This window comes from Phragmites australis, chromosome 24 (genome assembly GCF_958298935.1).
Source record: "Phragmites australis chromosome 24, lpPhrAust1.1, whole genome shotgun sequence".
NCBI classification, from domain to species: domain Eukaryota; kingdom Viridiplantae; phylum Streptophyta; class Magnoliopsida; order Poales; family Poaceae; genus Phragmites; species Phragmites australis.
Window position 1 is genome coordinate 16672688 of NC_084944.1, and position 16689 is coordinate 16689376.

Sequence of the window (16689 nt, forward strand, 5' to 3'; positions counted from 1 at the left end):
ACCTCCTCCCTCACGCGTATATTCCTTATGATCTCACCTATCTCTCATTGCTGATAGCACTACGAGATATTTTTCTTTTGACCCTTCCTGCTGAAAGTTTGTCATGATTATTTCGGTATCTAAATTACTTCAAATGAAAAAGTTATCAACTACAAAGTTATACATCTCATCAAAAGCTATAATTTTCATATAAAGTTTATCTTCATCCCACACTGTATATAAAAGTTATAAATTTCAGAAAATCAGTTGTCATAAACTATCGATGTCGATTTGTGTCACGAACTGACACTAATAGTCTCTTCATTATCAGTGCCAGTTGTGATACAAATTGACACTAAAAGGTCACTATCAGTAGCGTCCAAGCGTCCAGCCGTCCATCTTCATCCTCAGTATCATCTAAATCGACACTAAAAAATCACTATTAGTGCCGTCCAGCCGTCCATCTTGCATCCTCAATATCATCTAAGCCCTAAAATTGTGTATTAATGGTTATGCGCGTAACATATGTGGCATATTTGACGGTCATGTTGGCATGTTGTACAAGTGTCCAAACATGAGATATGAGAAACCATGGATTTTCTCCCAAGGGATTCTCTAATTTGAGGAAGCAAAGTCATGGGTAACCAAACGGACCTGTAGGAGCAACGGTGGCATCTAGTAAAGACCAGTACAGGAGCAGGACAAATGTGGCAAAGCGGTGTCGTAGGAATGGTCAAGCGGCAACTCGGGACATGTGGCCAACAACGATAGGCCGAAAGGCGAGCAATCTCCCTAAGGCCTCCGCCGAAGCTAGACCCAATTAGAACTAGAATAAATATATATAGATAGGCATATAGACACATATACATTTCTGTATAGGCCACCGAATAGAAGTGAAGACTACAAAGGGTAAATAGCGAAGAGAACAAACTACAAAAGGTAATAAGATTTGTATTTGAAAATATTAACTATGATCATAATTCTTATTTTGTTAGCAATATACTATAAGAGAAATTATCGGTCATAGTCCAATAGTCAAGATAGCACCGTGGCAATTCGCTCCTTGTATTTTGAAATGGAAAGCAAAAGAAGAAAGGAAAGTTATGTCCAGAAAATGAGCACCTCCACTGCTCCACAGCACGTCGTACCACTACACTGCAAGATTGGTATCCATCCACTGAGCAGAAGTATCCACGCTTTACGTACCAAATTAAAGCAGCATCCTGCCGGGCTTCCTGCTTTATTCCTTCCCAACCCGACCAAGCAAAGGTGCCGAAACCACCATCAACATTTTTGCCACCCAATCCTCTCTCGATCTATATAAACGTTTCCATTAATCCATGTGGGAGTAGTACTATAAAACAGCCACAAACTAGACCAGAACTGATATGCGTTGAAGTCTCTCTATTTCGAGAGTAGTGGTGAGAATGTCGTCGGTTCTGGCCTCTTACACAACTGCGGCGAGCCGATCGCCGGTGCTGCCGGCTTCTTCTGGTGTGCCAGCCCGCTGTTCTTGGGGGCCGTCGGTGGCATACCGACCTTCTGCCGCAGTCAAGTGCGGGCGGAGGCCGCTTGCCGTGACCTGTGCGCTCCCGGCGAATGAACGGCTGGCAGCATTCAGCATTCCCCCCACCGGTGACTACACTTCATTCCATTTGCTGGACGATCACTTATTACGATTGTAGCTAATATGTCAGCGATGTGTACTTACGTCACGCATTGCAGCTCTGCTGTGCCCCGTGCTGCCGCCGGACGGCAAGGAGCGGTGGGACATCAAGGAGGAGGCGGGCCGCGTCACGCTGTGGTTCCAGGTACCGGGGCTGTCGGAGGACGACATCGAGGTCAATGCCAGCGATGACATGCTCGAGATCAAGCGGAGGAGCAGCCTTGCCGGCACCGATCAGACACCCGTGGACGCACACGGCGTGGGTGCGTTCCACATCCGGCTGCTAATGACCAAGGAGTACGATGGCGATAGCGTTACGGCCGAGCTCAAGTCCGGCATGCTGGAGGTCACCGTCGGCAAGCGCCCTCACGGCGACCGCGAGGTCAGGACGGTTACGTTGGGGCCCCAAGGCAAAGGCCAAGGCGCTGGTGCGGCCAGGGTGAGCTTGAAAGAAGAGATACCGCAAGGTGGAGGCGCGAAACAAGGTGCAGGTGTAGAGGCAGGGGCAAGTGGGAAGGGGTCGAGCTCGACCTAGCCGAGGGCTCTCGCCATCTTTTCTCCGATGCTCTCCTTTTGTGTCAAAAGCAATAAGGCCCATTTGGAATGCGGTAGTTTTATGTGATTCCTGCGAGATCTTTGCTTATGAAAAATTGAAATTCCTTTAAAAATCCTACCTTCCAACGGGGCCTATATTCGCAAAGTGTTTTCTGCAATGTAGAGGAACTCGATCAAGCCAGCACTCGGCTTAAATCATTTTTCATGGTTGAACTTGTGTGTGCAGTCTATATTTCTTCTTATTGAAATGCAACTTAATTAAGGATACTAACGTAAGCGCCCGCACACTTGTGTGGCAAGATTTAATAAGACACTTGCTGGGATCTTTGCTGTGGCTAGATTTAATTAGATCAAATTTTTGCTGGGATTTTTTCAGACTTCTGCAGTATTTTTATTGCAGACATGTTTTTTAAATCATCTGTTTTATCACATAAGAGCTATGACCCTCTTTGTAGTAGTGGTGTATTGTCTATATAACTCTAAAGCCTAGCCAGTGTGGGGTACCCATATGAATGAACACATAGCGCTCGGGCTTCCATCCTACCTTTGCCCAAAGTGGCGGAATTTGGAGTTGCTACTTTCATGTGTATGCATTGTTCGATGAAATCTATAGCACGATATACAGGGCTAAAATTCACTCAAAACCTAACCCCAGTTAGATGGCCTTCCCCCTTCCTTTCTATATGCATATGTATGTGCAATCAAGCTTGCATATGATCTACTGTAACAGCCTCCGAAAAATAAAAAAAGAAGAAAAAAAAGAAAGGAAGAATAGTGCTTATCTGCTCCTGTCCTCACTGCCGCTGTGCACACAACGCCGCCCATGCCGTTGCTTGTGCCAACCGCCGTCTCTTTGCGCTGTTGTAGCTATGCCGGACCCCACATTTGGATCTCCCTGTGCAATCAATATTAGTTCATAGATTAGTAGCTAATATGCACAATTTCAATAGAAATGGATATTATAGACAGACTTTGAATATTATATTTGAATTATAAAACCTTATGCTACAGCAGAGACTTAATAGGTAGATCTCAAGCCCTGCAAGCAACTTAGGTATGGACGAAACAGTCTTCTACTCTTCATCACCATCGACATAGTCTTACTCAGGATCTTCAACTTAATTTCAAGTGAGTACATAAGGATAGAGCCATGGAGTTTTTAGGTTGTGTGGAAAGCAAATTTTTTATGTAGGATTCAATTTGCAAAGATTTTTCAAAGGAGTTGAGAGAAAGTAGATTTAAGTTTAAAATTATGGAGTTGTTGACCCATTGGGGGGATATAATCTATCAAACAAGTTCCTAAATTTTACAGTTGCTAGACATCATGTCCTCGCCAACTCAAGACTCAAGGTCTGCACTTTCCAAAACAAAGGCGCACTACCCACTTTAAGTGTCCCGGGTTATCCCCGGTGCTTAAAATCATTATTATACTAGTCTCTGGATCAGTCGTTGGTAAATAAAAATCTTACAAAAGATGATATTATAGTCATACAACACGAGGAGCGGTGATTAAACTCTACCAACCTAATAAAACATAGAGCACTAAACAATAATACATAAACAACAAGGTCCACGATATCAAAGTACACAATAGGGACAGCATGAGGGACACGCCACTCCACAAGCAACTTGGGTGCGAATGCGACCGAGCCAACTCGTCTGCCTCACTGTTTACCTCAGTGATGTCCGGATCATCCTTTGAAAGCACAAGCAAGGGTGAGTACAAGAGTACTCAGCAAGCCTCAACCCTTGCCCTATGGTAAGGGTATAAATACATGCATATGGATAGACAAGGAATAAGTTGTAAATTTTTATGAAACATTATTGTTGTCCAACACCCCGTCCATGACAACCCATGGCACATGGCCGGACCTAACTTTCCAAAAACGGGCACACCTTACCCACTCACACAACAAGAAAACGCACACATCCTAAGCTAGTTGATGTGATCGAACCATAGTTCGTCTATGACTGTAGACACAGATATTCAAATAGTTTAACCTCTACAGATTAATACACATTACCCACAAGCTGAGTTTGGTAACATACCACTGTCGTGGCAGTGCGACTCAACAAAGCCATTACCCACCACACCATCATCTCACTAGCTACCAATATTAGCTAACCAGGGTTTCATGACCTTAAACTGGGCCTCCAACCGGGTTGCCAAGCCTGCACCACCTACACCTGCTCCATGGCCTCCCACTGCACACCTGACTCCAGACAATAGTAGACTAGCTGGCGGGGTTTAGGCTAAGCCCTGCCCATACAGGGTCGAGTGGATGTACTGTAAAGACTAGGTAAGATGTCACATCAACTCGGTCCTTAAGCGAGCCATGACAAACATCTCCACACAGGCAGCACTCCTCATGAAGCCTGCCACACATGCAGCACTTCAACTCCTAACGTTCACAACAGAACCCTGATTTGCCCCAGCTCTAACCTGATCTCGGTTGTTGTCATTATCAAATAAGGTATTTCCCATCCCACAACTCACACACCAAGCACCAAGTTTTACACATTTTGAAAACCTAAACATGATTAAGTATGAAATACAATTAAAGATTAGCATCCTAAGCATACTAGTAGCAAGGGAATCGTCTAAGCATAAGTAGCCGAGATGAAAGTCCTAGGTTTGCTAAGAGCGTGTACAAGTCGATCATAGAAAGGCTGGCTAATCTACATTAGTTCATAACTAGATCAACAGTTTAAAATATGTCAACACATAATACTTCATGCATTATATCGGTGAAGACAACCGCTATGGGTCGTGGTGATAAAACTGGGTTCAGTATAATCGAAGGGAAATAGATTGAGACTTTTCTTCATTGAAGTTCTTAAGAGGGTCCTGCTCGGGTGTGGGCTTTTATAGGTGTAGGAGGGGGGACATCATCGGTGTAGAGATGGAGCGGCGAGGACGGCGAGGTATAGCGTGGCTCAGGTAGCGTGAATACGGGTTGCCGACGTTAATGGCCACTATGGCTTCATACACGCGCAAGCAGGTATGGCGGGAGTAGGAGAGAGAGCCAAAGAGAGGGTGTCATGGCGGTGGTTGGAGGTGACCGGCAGTCGGCCTTACCCTGCACGATCGTCGCTGGTATAGCTTGTAGTGACCGGTAGAGCTGGGAGGGGCAGAGGAGACCAAGTGGTGAGGGCGGCAAGTGAGTGGGGCACGATGAGTACGAATGCCTTGCGTGCTTCATGCGCAAGCGCGAGCACATGCATGAGCGCAAGAGGAGGAAGAAGGGGCTAGCGGTCTAGGCTAGCGCATGACGTGGGAGAGGAGGAGAGAAAGGTAGAGGGGAGCGGCCCAGAAAGAGAGCGGTCAAGAGAAAGAAAAGTTAGCCAGGCTAGGAAAAGAAAAAGAAAAGGAGAAATGGGACGGGCTGAATGAGGGAAAGGGAAAGAGTGAGCCCAAGGAGGAGGAAAAGATTTAAGCTTTTGGAAATTGATTTGAAAATAAATTTGAGATAGTTTTGAACTAATTTTTGAAAAGATTTTGAAATTTGGTTTTTGGCTAAAAACTGGGATGTCACAAACCTACCCCACTTAGAAAGAATCTCGCCCTCGAGATTTAGGAGCCTCCTCGAATAGAAAGGGGAACTCTTTTCTCAAAGGATCTTCTCATTCCCATGTAGCTTCCACTTCAGTATGCCTGCTCCACTGCACATGACACATGCGAACTATCGATCCTTTGGCCTAACAGGAAACAACATCCAAGATCTTTATTAGAACTTCTTGATACCAAAGATCATCCTGTAAGTCCAGGGCTTCCACTACGATATGCTCTTCTAGCACTCTTAAGCAATTCTTCAGCTAGGAGACATGGACAATATTGTGAACAACTGCCAACTCTTGTGGTAATTGTATCATGTAGGCTACTGCACCAACTTTTCCCAAAACTATACCGAGGAGCCAACTTTCCATGGACTCGAAACGTCTAGGTTCCTCGTATTGATGAGACCATAACACATACAAACTCTCCAACTTTGAAGTCCAAATCTCTTCTACTTTTGTCTGCGAAGCTTTTCTGGCAGGATTGAGCTGCTCTTAACTTTTCCCTTATTTCTACAACACGGTCCTTAGCTTCTTTGATGAGGGCTTGTCTAAGCAAGGTACATTCTTCAACTTCTGACCACATTAAAGGTGTTCTGCACTTTCTGCCATAAAAAGCTTCAAAAGGAGACATCTTCAAAATGACTCGATAAATGTTGTTATACAAGAACTCTGCATAGGCTAAACTTGCCTCCCAATCATTTCCATAGGTTAGGGAACAAACTCTCAACATGTTTTCAAGGATCTGATTAACTCTTTCAGTTTGGCCATCAGTCTAAGGGTGATAAGCAGTGCTAAAGTCCAGCTTAATTCCTAGAGCTGTGTGCAGACTCTTCCAAGATCTTGAGGTAAACTGGGTACCTCTGTCAAAGTCAATTCTGCTAGGGACTCCATTGAGCTTCACTATGTTGTTGATGTACAACTGAGCTAACTTATCCCCATCATAATTGGTTCTTACTGGTATGAAGTGAGCCACCTTGGTGAGGTGGTCGACTATTACCCATACTGAGTTATTTCCCTTCTTGTCTTTGAGAACCCGACTATAAAGTTCATGCCTACTTCGTCCTATTTCCACATAGGAATAGGTGAGGGTTGAAGTAAACTGGTAGGTTTTTGGCGCTCTACTTTAACTCTCTGGCAGGTGCCGCACTGGGTAACAAATTTGGCTATATCTGCCTTCATTCCATTCCACCAGTACTTCCTTTTTAGGTCCATGTATATCGTTGTGGCACCTAGGTGAATAGAGTATGCTGAGTTACGAGCTTCATCTAGGATTACTTCCCAGAAATTCCCTTCTTGGGGAACACACAAAGCATATCTTTATGCCATAAGATCCCTTTTTCATCAACTCTAAAGTTTGGAACCTTACTTCACCGGTGTGCTTACGAATCCTCATCAACTCTTGATCCTTGAGCTGGGCTTGCTCGACTTGTTCATCTAGAGTGGGTTGTATACTCAAGCTATAGAGGTAAACTTGAGGTGCTATCTTTAGTGAGGTACTATCTGTAGGTTCAGTCTTTGCATCTATAACTGTAGTGAGGCACTTTGGGCTTCTAAGTGATGGCATTATGCTTTTCAGCTTAAGGCATCTCTCACAACATTTTCTTTGCTAGGATGATAAAGGATTACCATGTCATAATCCTTCTCAACTCCAACCATCTTCTTTGCCTTAAGTTCAAGTCTGGTTGGGTGAAGATGTACTTCAGACTCTTGTGGTCTGTATAGATTTCACATTTGTTGCCAATTAGGTAGTGCCTCCAAATCTTGAGGGCATGCACAGCTACTACTAACTTCAAGTCATGGGTCGGGTAGTTCTACTCATGGGTCTTGAGCTGTCGTGAAGCATATGCTACTACCCTGCCATCTTGCATTAAAACACAACCAAGGTCTTGTCTCGATGCATCATAGTACACCACAAAGTCCTACTGAATGTTAGGTAAGACAAGCACTGGGGCAATTATCAGCTTATTCTTTAACTCCTGAAAACTCTTCTCACATGATTGTGTCCATTCAAACTTCTTTTCTTTCTTGAGCAACTCTGTCATTGGTCTTTCCATCTTGGAGATCCCTTCAATGAATCGGCGATTTTAACCCGCTAATCTAAGAAAGCTTCTGATCTCGGACACATTGATTGGTTGTGGCCAGTTGATGACTATTTCAACCTTCTCAAGATCAACTGCTACTCCTTCTACTGTCAGGATATGACCAAGGAAGACAACATTTTCTAGTCAAAACTCATATTTACTGAACTTTGCATACAACTTATGGGCTCTGAGCTTTTCTAGGATTATTCTCAAATGCTGCTCATGCTCCTAGGCATCTTTAAAATAGATCAATATGTGGTAAATGAAGACTATGAAAAACTGATCTAATTCTTTTATGAACACCTTATTCATGAGGTTCATAAAGTATGCTGGTGCATTGGTTAAACCAAAGGACAATATTGTAAACTCATATTGTCCATAACGTGTCACAAAAGTTGTTTCTGTCACATCTTCTTCTCTTATCTTCAACTGGTAGTAACTTGATCTTAAGTCGATCTTAGAGAAGAACTTAGCTCCTTCCAACTAGATCAAAGAGGTCATCAATCCTCAACAAAGAATACTTGTTCTTGATGTTAACCTCATTCAGAGATCTATAATCCATACACATTCTCATGCTTCCATCTTTCTTCTTGACAAATAGAACTGGTGATCCCTAGGGTGATGAACTTGGGTCTAATGTATCCTTTCTGCTAAAGCTCCCTCAACCATTCCTTTAGCTCAGCTAGCTCTCCGGCTGCCATACGATATGGTCTCTTAGCTATGGATGTTGTTCCAGGGATGAGATTGATGATGAACTCAATATCCCTTTCTGGTGGCATACCAGGTAACTCATCCGAAAAAACAATTAGGTATTCCTCCACTACAGGTACCTCCTCAAGGGTTTTAGCCTCCAAGTTGTATACTATGGGGGCTGGCTTACACCTAAGTGTATGACAAGTTACTTGTGTCCCTTCATGATTGGTTAGGGTCACTGTCCTAGCTACATAGGTTATGGTGACATTATGCTGAGTAACCAGTCTATTACAAGGATTACATCTATCCTTTTGGACTTTAGCACCACTAGGTTTGGTTGGAATACTACCCCACTTAGAGTGATCCTTACCCAAGAGCATCCCAGGTGACACATAATGTCTACTCCGGACGATCTTGTTACTATAGGGTTTTTAAGCAATATTGTAGGTATATCATGCTTCTTCAAAAAACTTGATGATATGAACGAGCGCGGTGCTCCAAAATCAAACAATATTGTTGCAAGAAATGATTCAACTAAAAACTCACCAAGCAAAACTCCTGGTGTACCATAGGCTTCCTGCGTGTGAATGTGGTTGATGCGCGCTCTTCCGAAGGACTGCTGGGACCTTGCTTACTGGTTAGGAGCATGAAGGGCTCCTTGGCTGGCTCTAGACATTGCGGGTCGGGGTCTATTCACTATGTTGGACTGAACTAACGCTGCTTGCTTGGCTTTGCGAGGGCAGTTGGTGATGAAATGTCTGATGTCACCATAGTTGAAGCATGCCTTGTTTATGTTGATCATTTGACTACGACTGTTCTACTGTGTTCTGATGTTGCTCTGGCTACAGTAGGAAGGATTGGGCTGATGTGAAGAAGACGCTGGAGTCATGTACTGCAGAGTTGACTGTGCCTTCTGGCTAGAGTAAGCAGGACGCTTGAACCTCTAGGACCTTTCTAGTTGCTGAGCCTTCTGAACTGCAAACTTGTGCTTCTTATCCTTGTACAGTTTTGTTCTGGCTTCTTCTATTAGGATAGTCATGTTCATCAGAGTGTTGAAGTCTGGATAGATATGAGGAGTCAGTTGTGCCTTCAAGTTGCTTTCCAACCCATTCTTGAATCTATTTTGCTTCTTCTTGTTGGTGGAAACTTCTTATGGTGCATAACGTGATAGCTCGACAAACTTGCTGATGTACTCATTCAAACTCATATTACCTTGCTTCAGCCTTCTGAACTCATCTTGCCTTAAGCTCCAAAGTTCCTTCCGGAATATGATACCGTTGGAACTCTTCAACAAACTCATCCTTAGTGATCGCTGCAGCATTATCTGCAGTCTCACAGTAGTTCTCCCACCAAGCCAAGGCTGTACCACTTAGCAGATGGGATGCCAGGAGTATTCTGTCTCTTCCCACACGATCAATAGCATCTAACTTCCTCTGTATGCTTCTCAGCTAGTCATCTGCATCCATAGGATTATCAGATACTGCAAAGGTAGGCGACTTGATTCTCACGAACTCAGCCATCTTGTTAGGAGTTGCTGATAGGGTTGATCGAGTCCTTCAGCTAGAGCTGCTAGCAGGTGGGTCTACTATGCCATAACTGCCACCAAATCATTGATAGGTGGATCTGGCAATCTTTGACTATTCTCATTTTGTCACTCCCGATTTTAAGATTAAAATCAAGTGTAAACTATATGTATGCCAGGATCACTTTATTCATGCATATAGCAACATCATTAGTTCATAACAGACACAGTGCTTCATATTACAATGTTATTTATTACAAAATGACCACACACAGGTCTAAAAGAAAATACACCACAGCGGAACAAAACACAGCGCAGCTCCATGCCAACAGGCAGTCGACCGGAAGCTCCACAAGCCTAGAACTCGGCATCATCTTCAGGGAAATCTTCAAAAATCTCACCTTCTGAAACAGCAAGCGTGAGTATTTCCAATACTCAACAAGGGTGGGGGGAAAAACTGACATGGTGGTTTGAACTAAGATTTCCTATTCTCTAGGGTTTTATTTGCATAAAAGCCAATTTTTATCCCTGAACTATGGAAAAGCAATTTTATTTTAAAAAGGAAAAGATGTACAAAAGATTTTCTTTAACCTCCGAGAATTCAACCAATTCTCAACCATATAAGTCATCCACCCGACTAATCATGTGAGGGTCCATGCTGCTCATAACCGTGAGCACGGCTGAATATTCAGTTTGACACTCTGCAGAGTTTGTACACTTTACCCACGAGTCGTGATCTTTTCTTTTGCCGGTACTTGCCAGTACCTTACACACTTTCGGGGTGTGCGCCAAGAGATCACTACGAGGTTTTTTCAAAGAGTCTCCCAATATGCACTTGCCCACTAAGGTTTCATCGCCGTACATAAGTGGAGTAACCCTCCACCCCAGAAGCCCTCTCTTGTGCCGGGTAGAATCGGGAAGTAACCCTTCCTTATCTACACATCCAATTGGCTCATACAGCACTGGGAGAACATCTAATTACTAGACCAAGCCGTACTATATTGGTCTCGTGGTTGTTCTGTTGCCATGGATGGTCGCTCCACGAACCGGTCCTTAAAATGGTCTAGGCAAGACCGCCAACAACCCCATAAGGGTACATTAGCAAACATCTCCAATCAACCAACCATGCCGAGAATAACCCCTTTCTTGCCCAAAACCCCAAATATCCTTGCTGTTAACTCCCTTAACAACATCAGTTTTCATGTCATACTTCCTATATCAACTTTTAGTTCATAACTCATGATTCATCACCTACATGCTATATGTTCATCTAAAAGCATGGCTAAGCATAAACATGATGTTATTTTAAGGATAAAACATCTACAACTAACACTAGTGTTTGCTATACTACCCACAAAACAGCATGCATATTTGATAAAGACTATCTTTATGTAAAAACTGGGTTCACAACATGGTCAAGACACTTGCCTTCGACGAAGTGATGCACAGGTCCTTCAAAATCTTCTTTCTGGAAATTCTCGAACCCTTGGACTGAATCGTCTACATGAACACACATTCATACATAAGAACGGAGGTGGGAGAAGGGGAGCCATCGGCTCGGCTCGGCTCAGCCGGCTTGGCTAAAGGGGCCCACCTGGTGGTCAGACAAGGCGGGGGAGGGGGATCGGCTCGGCGGGGAGCTGGCTCAGGCTGAGCGGGGCCCACGGGGTGGTGAGAGAGAGAGGGAGGAGCGGCTTAGCTGACTTGGGCCGTATTGGAGGAAGATAGCCGGCCCATGCGGGTGGGGAAAGAAGGGAAGGGGAGGGGTGAGCTGGGCCGGGAAAAAGAATTTCGGCCCAAAAGCATTTTCTTAATTTTCAAAGCCTTTTCCAATAGAATTTCAACACATTTTCAAAAGAGGTTTTAAAGCGGCGAATCCTAGCGAAATTTTGGAAACTTTTTCCACCCAAAAAACCTTATTGCATCTACAATGGCATGAATGCATTCAAACATTTATCCTAGGCAAGGTTAAATTTAGAAATTAATTTCCTATTGAACTAAGTTGCAACACCTGATTAAATTTCTAGCAAAATTTTAAATTATTGCAAAAATTAAATTTTTGGGTGTTACAAACCTACACCCCTTAGGATGAATCTCGCCCTCGAGATTCGGGTTGATCTTCGAACAACTACAGAAATTCTGCCTTCAGATCATCTTCTCGCTCCCAGGTTGCCTCATGTTCTGAGTGATGACTCCATTGAACCTTGCACATTCTAATAGCCTTTCTTCTTGTTGTTCGCTCTACAGTGTCTAGATCTCTAATAGGATATTCTGCATACGTCAGAGCTTCTTTTGGGTCCATTTCTTCTAAGGACAACTGTTCCTCGGGCACTCTTAAACATTTCTTTAGTTGAGATATATGAAATACGTCATGCACGTCGGCTAGTGCAGGCGGTAATTCCAGCTGATATGCTACCTCTCCACGTCTGGCAACTATCTTGAATGGTCCAATGTACCTGGGTGCCAATTTTCCTTTAACCTTGAACCTGCGAAAACCTCTAACAGGTGAGACTTTCAAATACACCATATCTCCTACTTCAAAGATCAATTCTCTCCGTCAATTATCCGCATAACTCTTTTGTCGGGACTGTGCAGTCCTCAAGTTTTCCCGTATGGTCTGAATCTGCTCTTCTGCTCTTCTAAGAACTTCTGGTCCAAACACTTGGCTTTGTCCAGTTTCGTTCCAGTACAACGGAGTTCTGCACTTTCTACCATACAAAGTTTCAAATGGAGACATTTTGAGGCTGGCTTGGTAGCTGTTATTGTAAGAAAACTCTGCATATAGTAAGCTTTTATCCCAACTCTGCTTATACTTCAAGGTGCAGGCTCTTAACATATCTTCCAACACTTGGTTGGTCCTCTCTGTCTGTCCATCGGTTTGGGGGTTATATGCAGAACTGAAGTTCAGTTTAGTGTCCAAGGATTCATGTAGCTTCTGCCAGAAGCGAGAGGTAAATTGGGTACCTCTATCTGACACGATCTTTTTGGGTACACCATGTAGGCACACAATCCTTGACATATACAGCTCGGTAAGTTTTGCACTTGAATATGTTGTCTTGACTAGGATAAAATGCGTAACTTTTGTTAAGCGATCCACCACTACCCAGATAGAATCGTAGCCTGCTTGAGTACGGGGTAAACAGACAATGAAATCCATACCGATTTCTTCCCACTTCCACTCTGGAACTTTCAAGGGTTACAATAATCCTGTTGGCCTTTGATGTTCTGCCATTACTCTGACAGGTGTCACACAAAGCTACATATTCTGCGACATCTCTTTTCATACCATACCACCAATAATACTCTTTCAGATCCAGATACATCTTGGTGCTTCCGGGATGGATGGAATATGCAGAATCATGTGCTTCTTGCAAGATCAAATCCCTTAAAGCTTTCTGGTTGGGCACACAGATTCTTTTCTCAAACCATACTATTCCTGGACTATCTTCCGAGAATCCCAGTGCTTTAGTTATTTTCATGAGTTCTTTGATCTCCTTTATTTTCTCATCTTCCCACTGTCCTTTCCGGATGTCTTGTTCCAATTGTGACTTCATTTCTATTACCGTTGCATCCATGTCAGCAACAAAACCCAAATTCAACCTTTCAAACTCCTTGCATAATTCCGGCTGACTTCCTCGCAACATAGCCATATTGCAATAACCCTTCCCACTCAGAGCATCTGCTACAACATTCGCTTTCCCAGGGTGGTAATGTATTTCCACATCATAATCTTTGATTAATTCCAACCATCGACGTTGCCGAAGATTAAGATCTGGTTGGGTGAAAATATACTTTAGGCTTTTATGATCCGTATATATTTCACATCGGTTGCCAACGAGGTAGTGTCTCCAAATTTTTAGGGCATGAACCACTGCAGCTAACTCCAAATCATGGGTCGGATAATTTTCCTCATGTTTCCTCAACTGCCTAGATGCATATGCCACCACATGACCTCCTAGCATAAGTACACACCCAAACCCTTGTCGAGACGTGTCACAATACACTGAGAACGGCTTCTGGGCATCGGGCATCATGTGAACCGAAGCTGAGGTTAACCTTTGCTTCAACTCGTTGAAACTGGCTTCTCGAGCGGTAGTCCATTTGAATTCTACTCCTTTCTCTAGCAGTTCTGTCATTGGCTTCACTAATTTGGAGAAACCTTCTATAAATCGGCGGTAATACCCTGCTAAACCCAAGAAACTGTGGATCTCCGAAACGTTCTGCAGGGTTTTCCAGTTTAGAACATCCCTCACTTTGGATGGATCCATGGATACACCTCCTGATGAAATAATATGACCAAGGAAAGGTACTTCTGTCAACCAGAACTCACACTTACTCAATTTGGCATATAGCTAGTTCTCTCTGAGTTTCTATAATACCATCCTTAAGTGTTCCTCATGTTCTTCCTCGTTCTTGGAGAAGACCAGGATATCATCAATAAACACCACGACGAACTTGTCCGGAAACTCCATGAAGACCTTATTCATTAGGTACATGAAATATGCTGGTGCATTTGTCAAGCCAAAAGACATGACTGTGAACTCATAAAGGCCATATCGAGTGACGAACACGGTCCTTGGAATATCCGAAGCCCGAATCTTCAACTAGTGGTATCCAGACTGAAGATCAATCTTGGAGAAGATACACGCTCATTTCAACTGATCAAACAGACCCTCAATGTGAGGCAGTGGATATTTGTTCTTGATAGTTACTTCATTGAGAGCTCGATAGTCTATGCACATCCTTTGCGTTCCATCTTTCTTTGGTACAAAGATGACTGGGGCTCCCCAGGGCGAAGAACTGGGGCAGATAAACCCTTTGTCTAACAGCTCTTGAATTTTCTCCTTGAGCGTTGCCAACTGATTGGCATCCATTCTATAAGGTCTCTTATATATAGGTGCAGTTCCTAGCACTAACTCAATAACAAATTCTATTTCACAATCTGGCGGCATACCTGGAAGATCATCGGGAAAAATGTCCGGGAACTCGTTCACCATATTGATCTCTCCAATAGGAATACCCTTCATTTCATTTAGTGAGCATTCCTCTGCTGAGGGTATAGTTGCAACAAACTTGACCTGCGTGCCTTCTCTGTTGGTCAGTTGAACTGCCCTTCTGGCGCAGTCTATGATTCCCTTGTATTTCGCTAGCCAGTCCATACCCAAAATAACATCAATTCCACTGGATTCCAGAACTACAAGGTTGGCTAAGTAGTCTACCTTCGTTATATAAAGGCTTAGCTTTGAGCATATATACTTTGCCCTCATCTCTCCTCCAGGAGAGCTAATAATCATTTGCTGCTTCATAAGCACAATTGGCAGATTATACTTTACAACATATCTTGTAGTGATGAATGAATGCGATGCTCCTGAATAAAAAAAAACTGATTCTGGGTTTGAGTTGATAAGGAACATACCAAGCGCCACATCTTGCGCTTCTTCGACTTCTTCAACAGTAAAGATGTCCAAATGGGCCAATCGGGCCGTCCCACGGCCCGATTGGCCCATTTACTGTTACGGGCCGTGCCGTGCGGCCCGCGTGCCGAGCCGTCGGCCCACGGCATGGCCCAACTGTCACCGTGCCGTGCCGGGCCGGCCCACAGCACGATCGGCACGATGGGCCCGGCTGGCACGATGGGCCCGTTCGGCACGGTGGAGGCACGGCAGGCCCGTTTGGCACGACGGGCCCGACCGGCGCGGTGGAGGCACGACGGGCCAGGTCAGCACGGGAAGGCACGACGGGCCCGGCCGGCATGGTGGAGGCACGTTGGGCCCGTCAGCACTCAAAAAAATAGGAAAAAATCAAAAATAATAGCTAAAAAATCCAAAAAACAATAAAAAATATAGAAAATAAATACATAACATCTTTATTGATTGGTTGCCTCGTTAAAAACCTTTCTACTAGAAGGAAAAAAGAGTACAACCTATGATTATGCTCCGAAAATTACATGGTTTCATTAGAAACCCCAGAATTTTGCTTGCAATTTTTAATATGCTTCCTCAAGTGTCCCGTTCCATTTGGAGATCTGGCACCTATTTCTATGCTGCATATATTACACTTAGCAAATCTTATCTATTCCCCGTTAATTTCTCTGAAGACCTTTTCAAAATGTTGCCACACCCATGACCATGCACGCGAGTTCTCGGCGTCTTGATCCATGAATTGAAATATGGAATTGGTTTCTTGATGTGAAGTGACTACTGGCTACTTGGCTAGCAAATAGGAAAAGAGAGATGGGTGGGCAGGGTGGGCAATGAGAATACATGGAGTTTGAGATGGAGTAGATGGTATTTATAGGCCATGATGAGAGGAGAGGTAGGTGGGGGTGGGGCCGCGGGGGGTATTTTAAAAAAATAAACAAAAAACATGAATAAAATAAAAAAAACTTAGAAATAATAGGGGCACATGATTAATTCTAAAAATGAGCTTTATTGATAGGTTGCCTCATTAAAAACCTTTCTAGCAAAGGAAAAAAGAGTACAACCTAGCTCAGAAAATTTGAAATTACACGTTCTCATCAGCATCTAGATACAAATTTTGGAATGATTCTTCAAGCTCAGTATTTTCTGCAGTGTGTTGCATTCGTGCTTCAGCTTGTTCCCAATCCTTTACTATGGTGAGTATTTCAACCATCT

At 43.7% G+C, this 16689-nt stretch overlaps 1 protein-coding gene across 1 annotated transcript; it reads left to right on the forward strand.

Moving 5' to 3' along the window:
- Positions 1 to 1274: 1274 nt before the first annotated feature.
- On the forward strand, positions 1275 to 2425 carry LOC133907583 (heat shock protein 21, chloroplastic-like). Its single transcript, XM_062349654.1, has 2 exons — positions 1275 to 1614; positions 1705 to 2425. The coding sequence occupies exons 1-2, from the start codon at positions 1407 to 1409 to the stop codon at positions 2178 to 2180; spliced, it is 684 nt and encodes a 227-aa protein (XP_062205638.1). The 5' UTR covers positions 1275 to 1406; the 3' UTR covers positions 2181 to 2425.
- The last annotated feature ends 14264 nt before the right edge of the window (positions 2426 to 16689 follow it).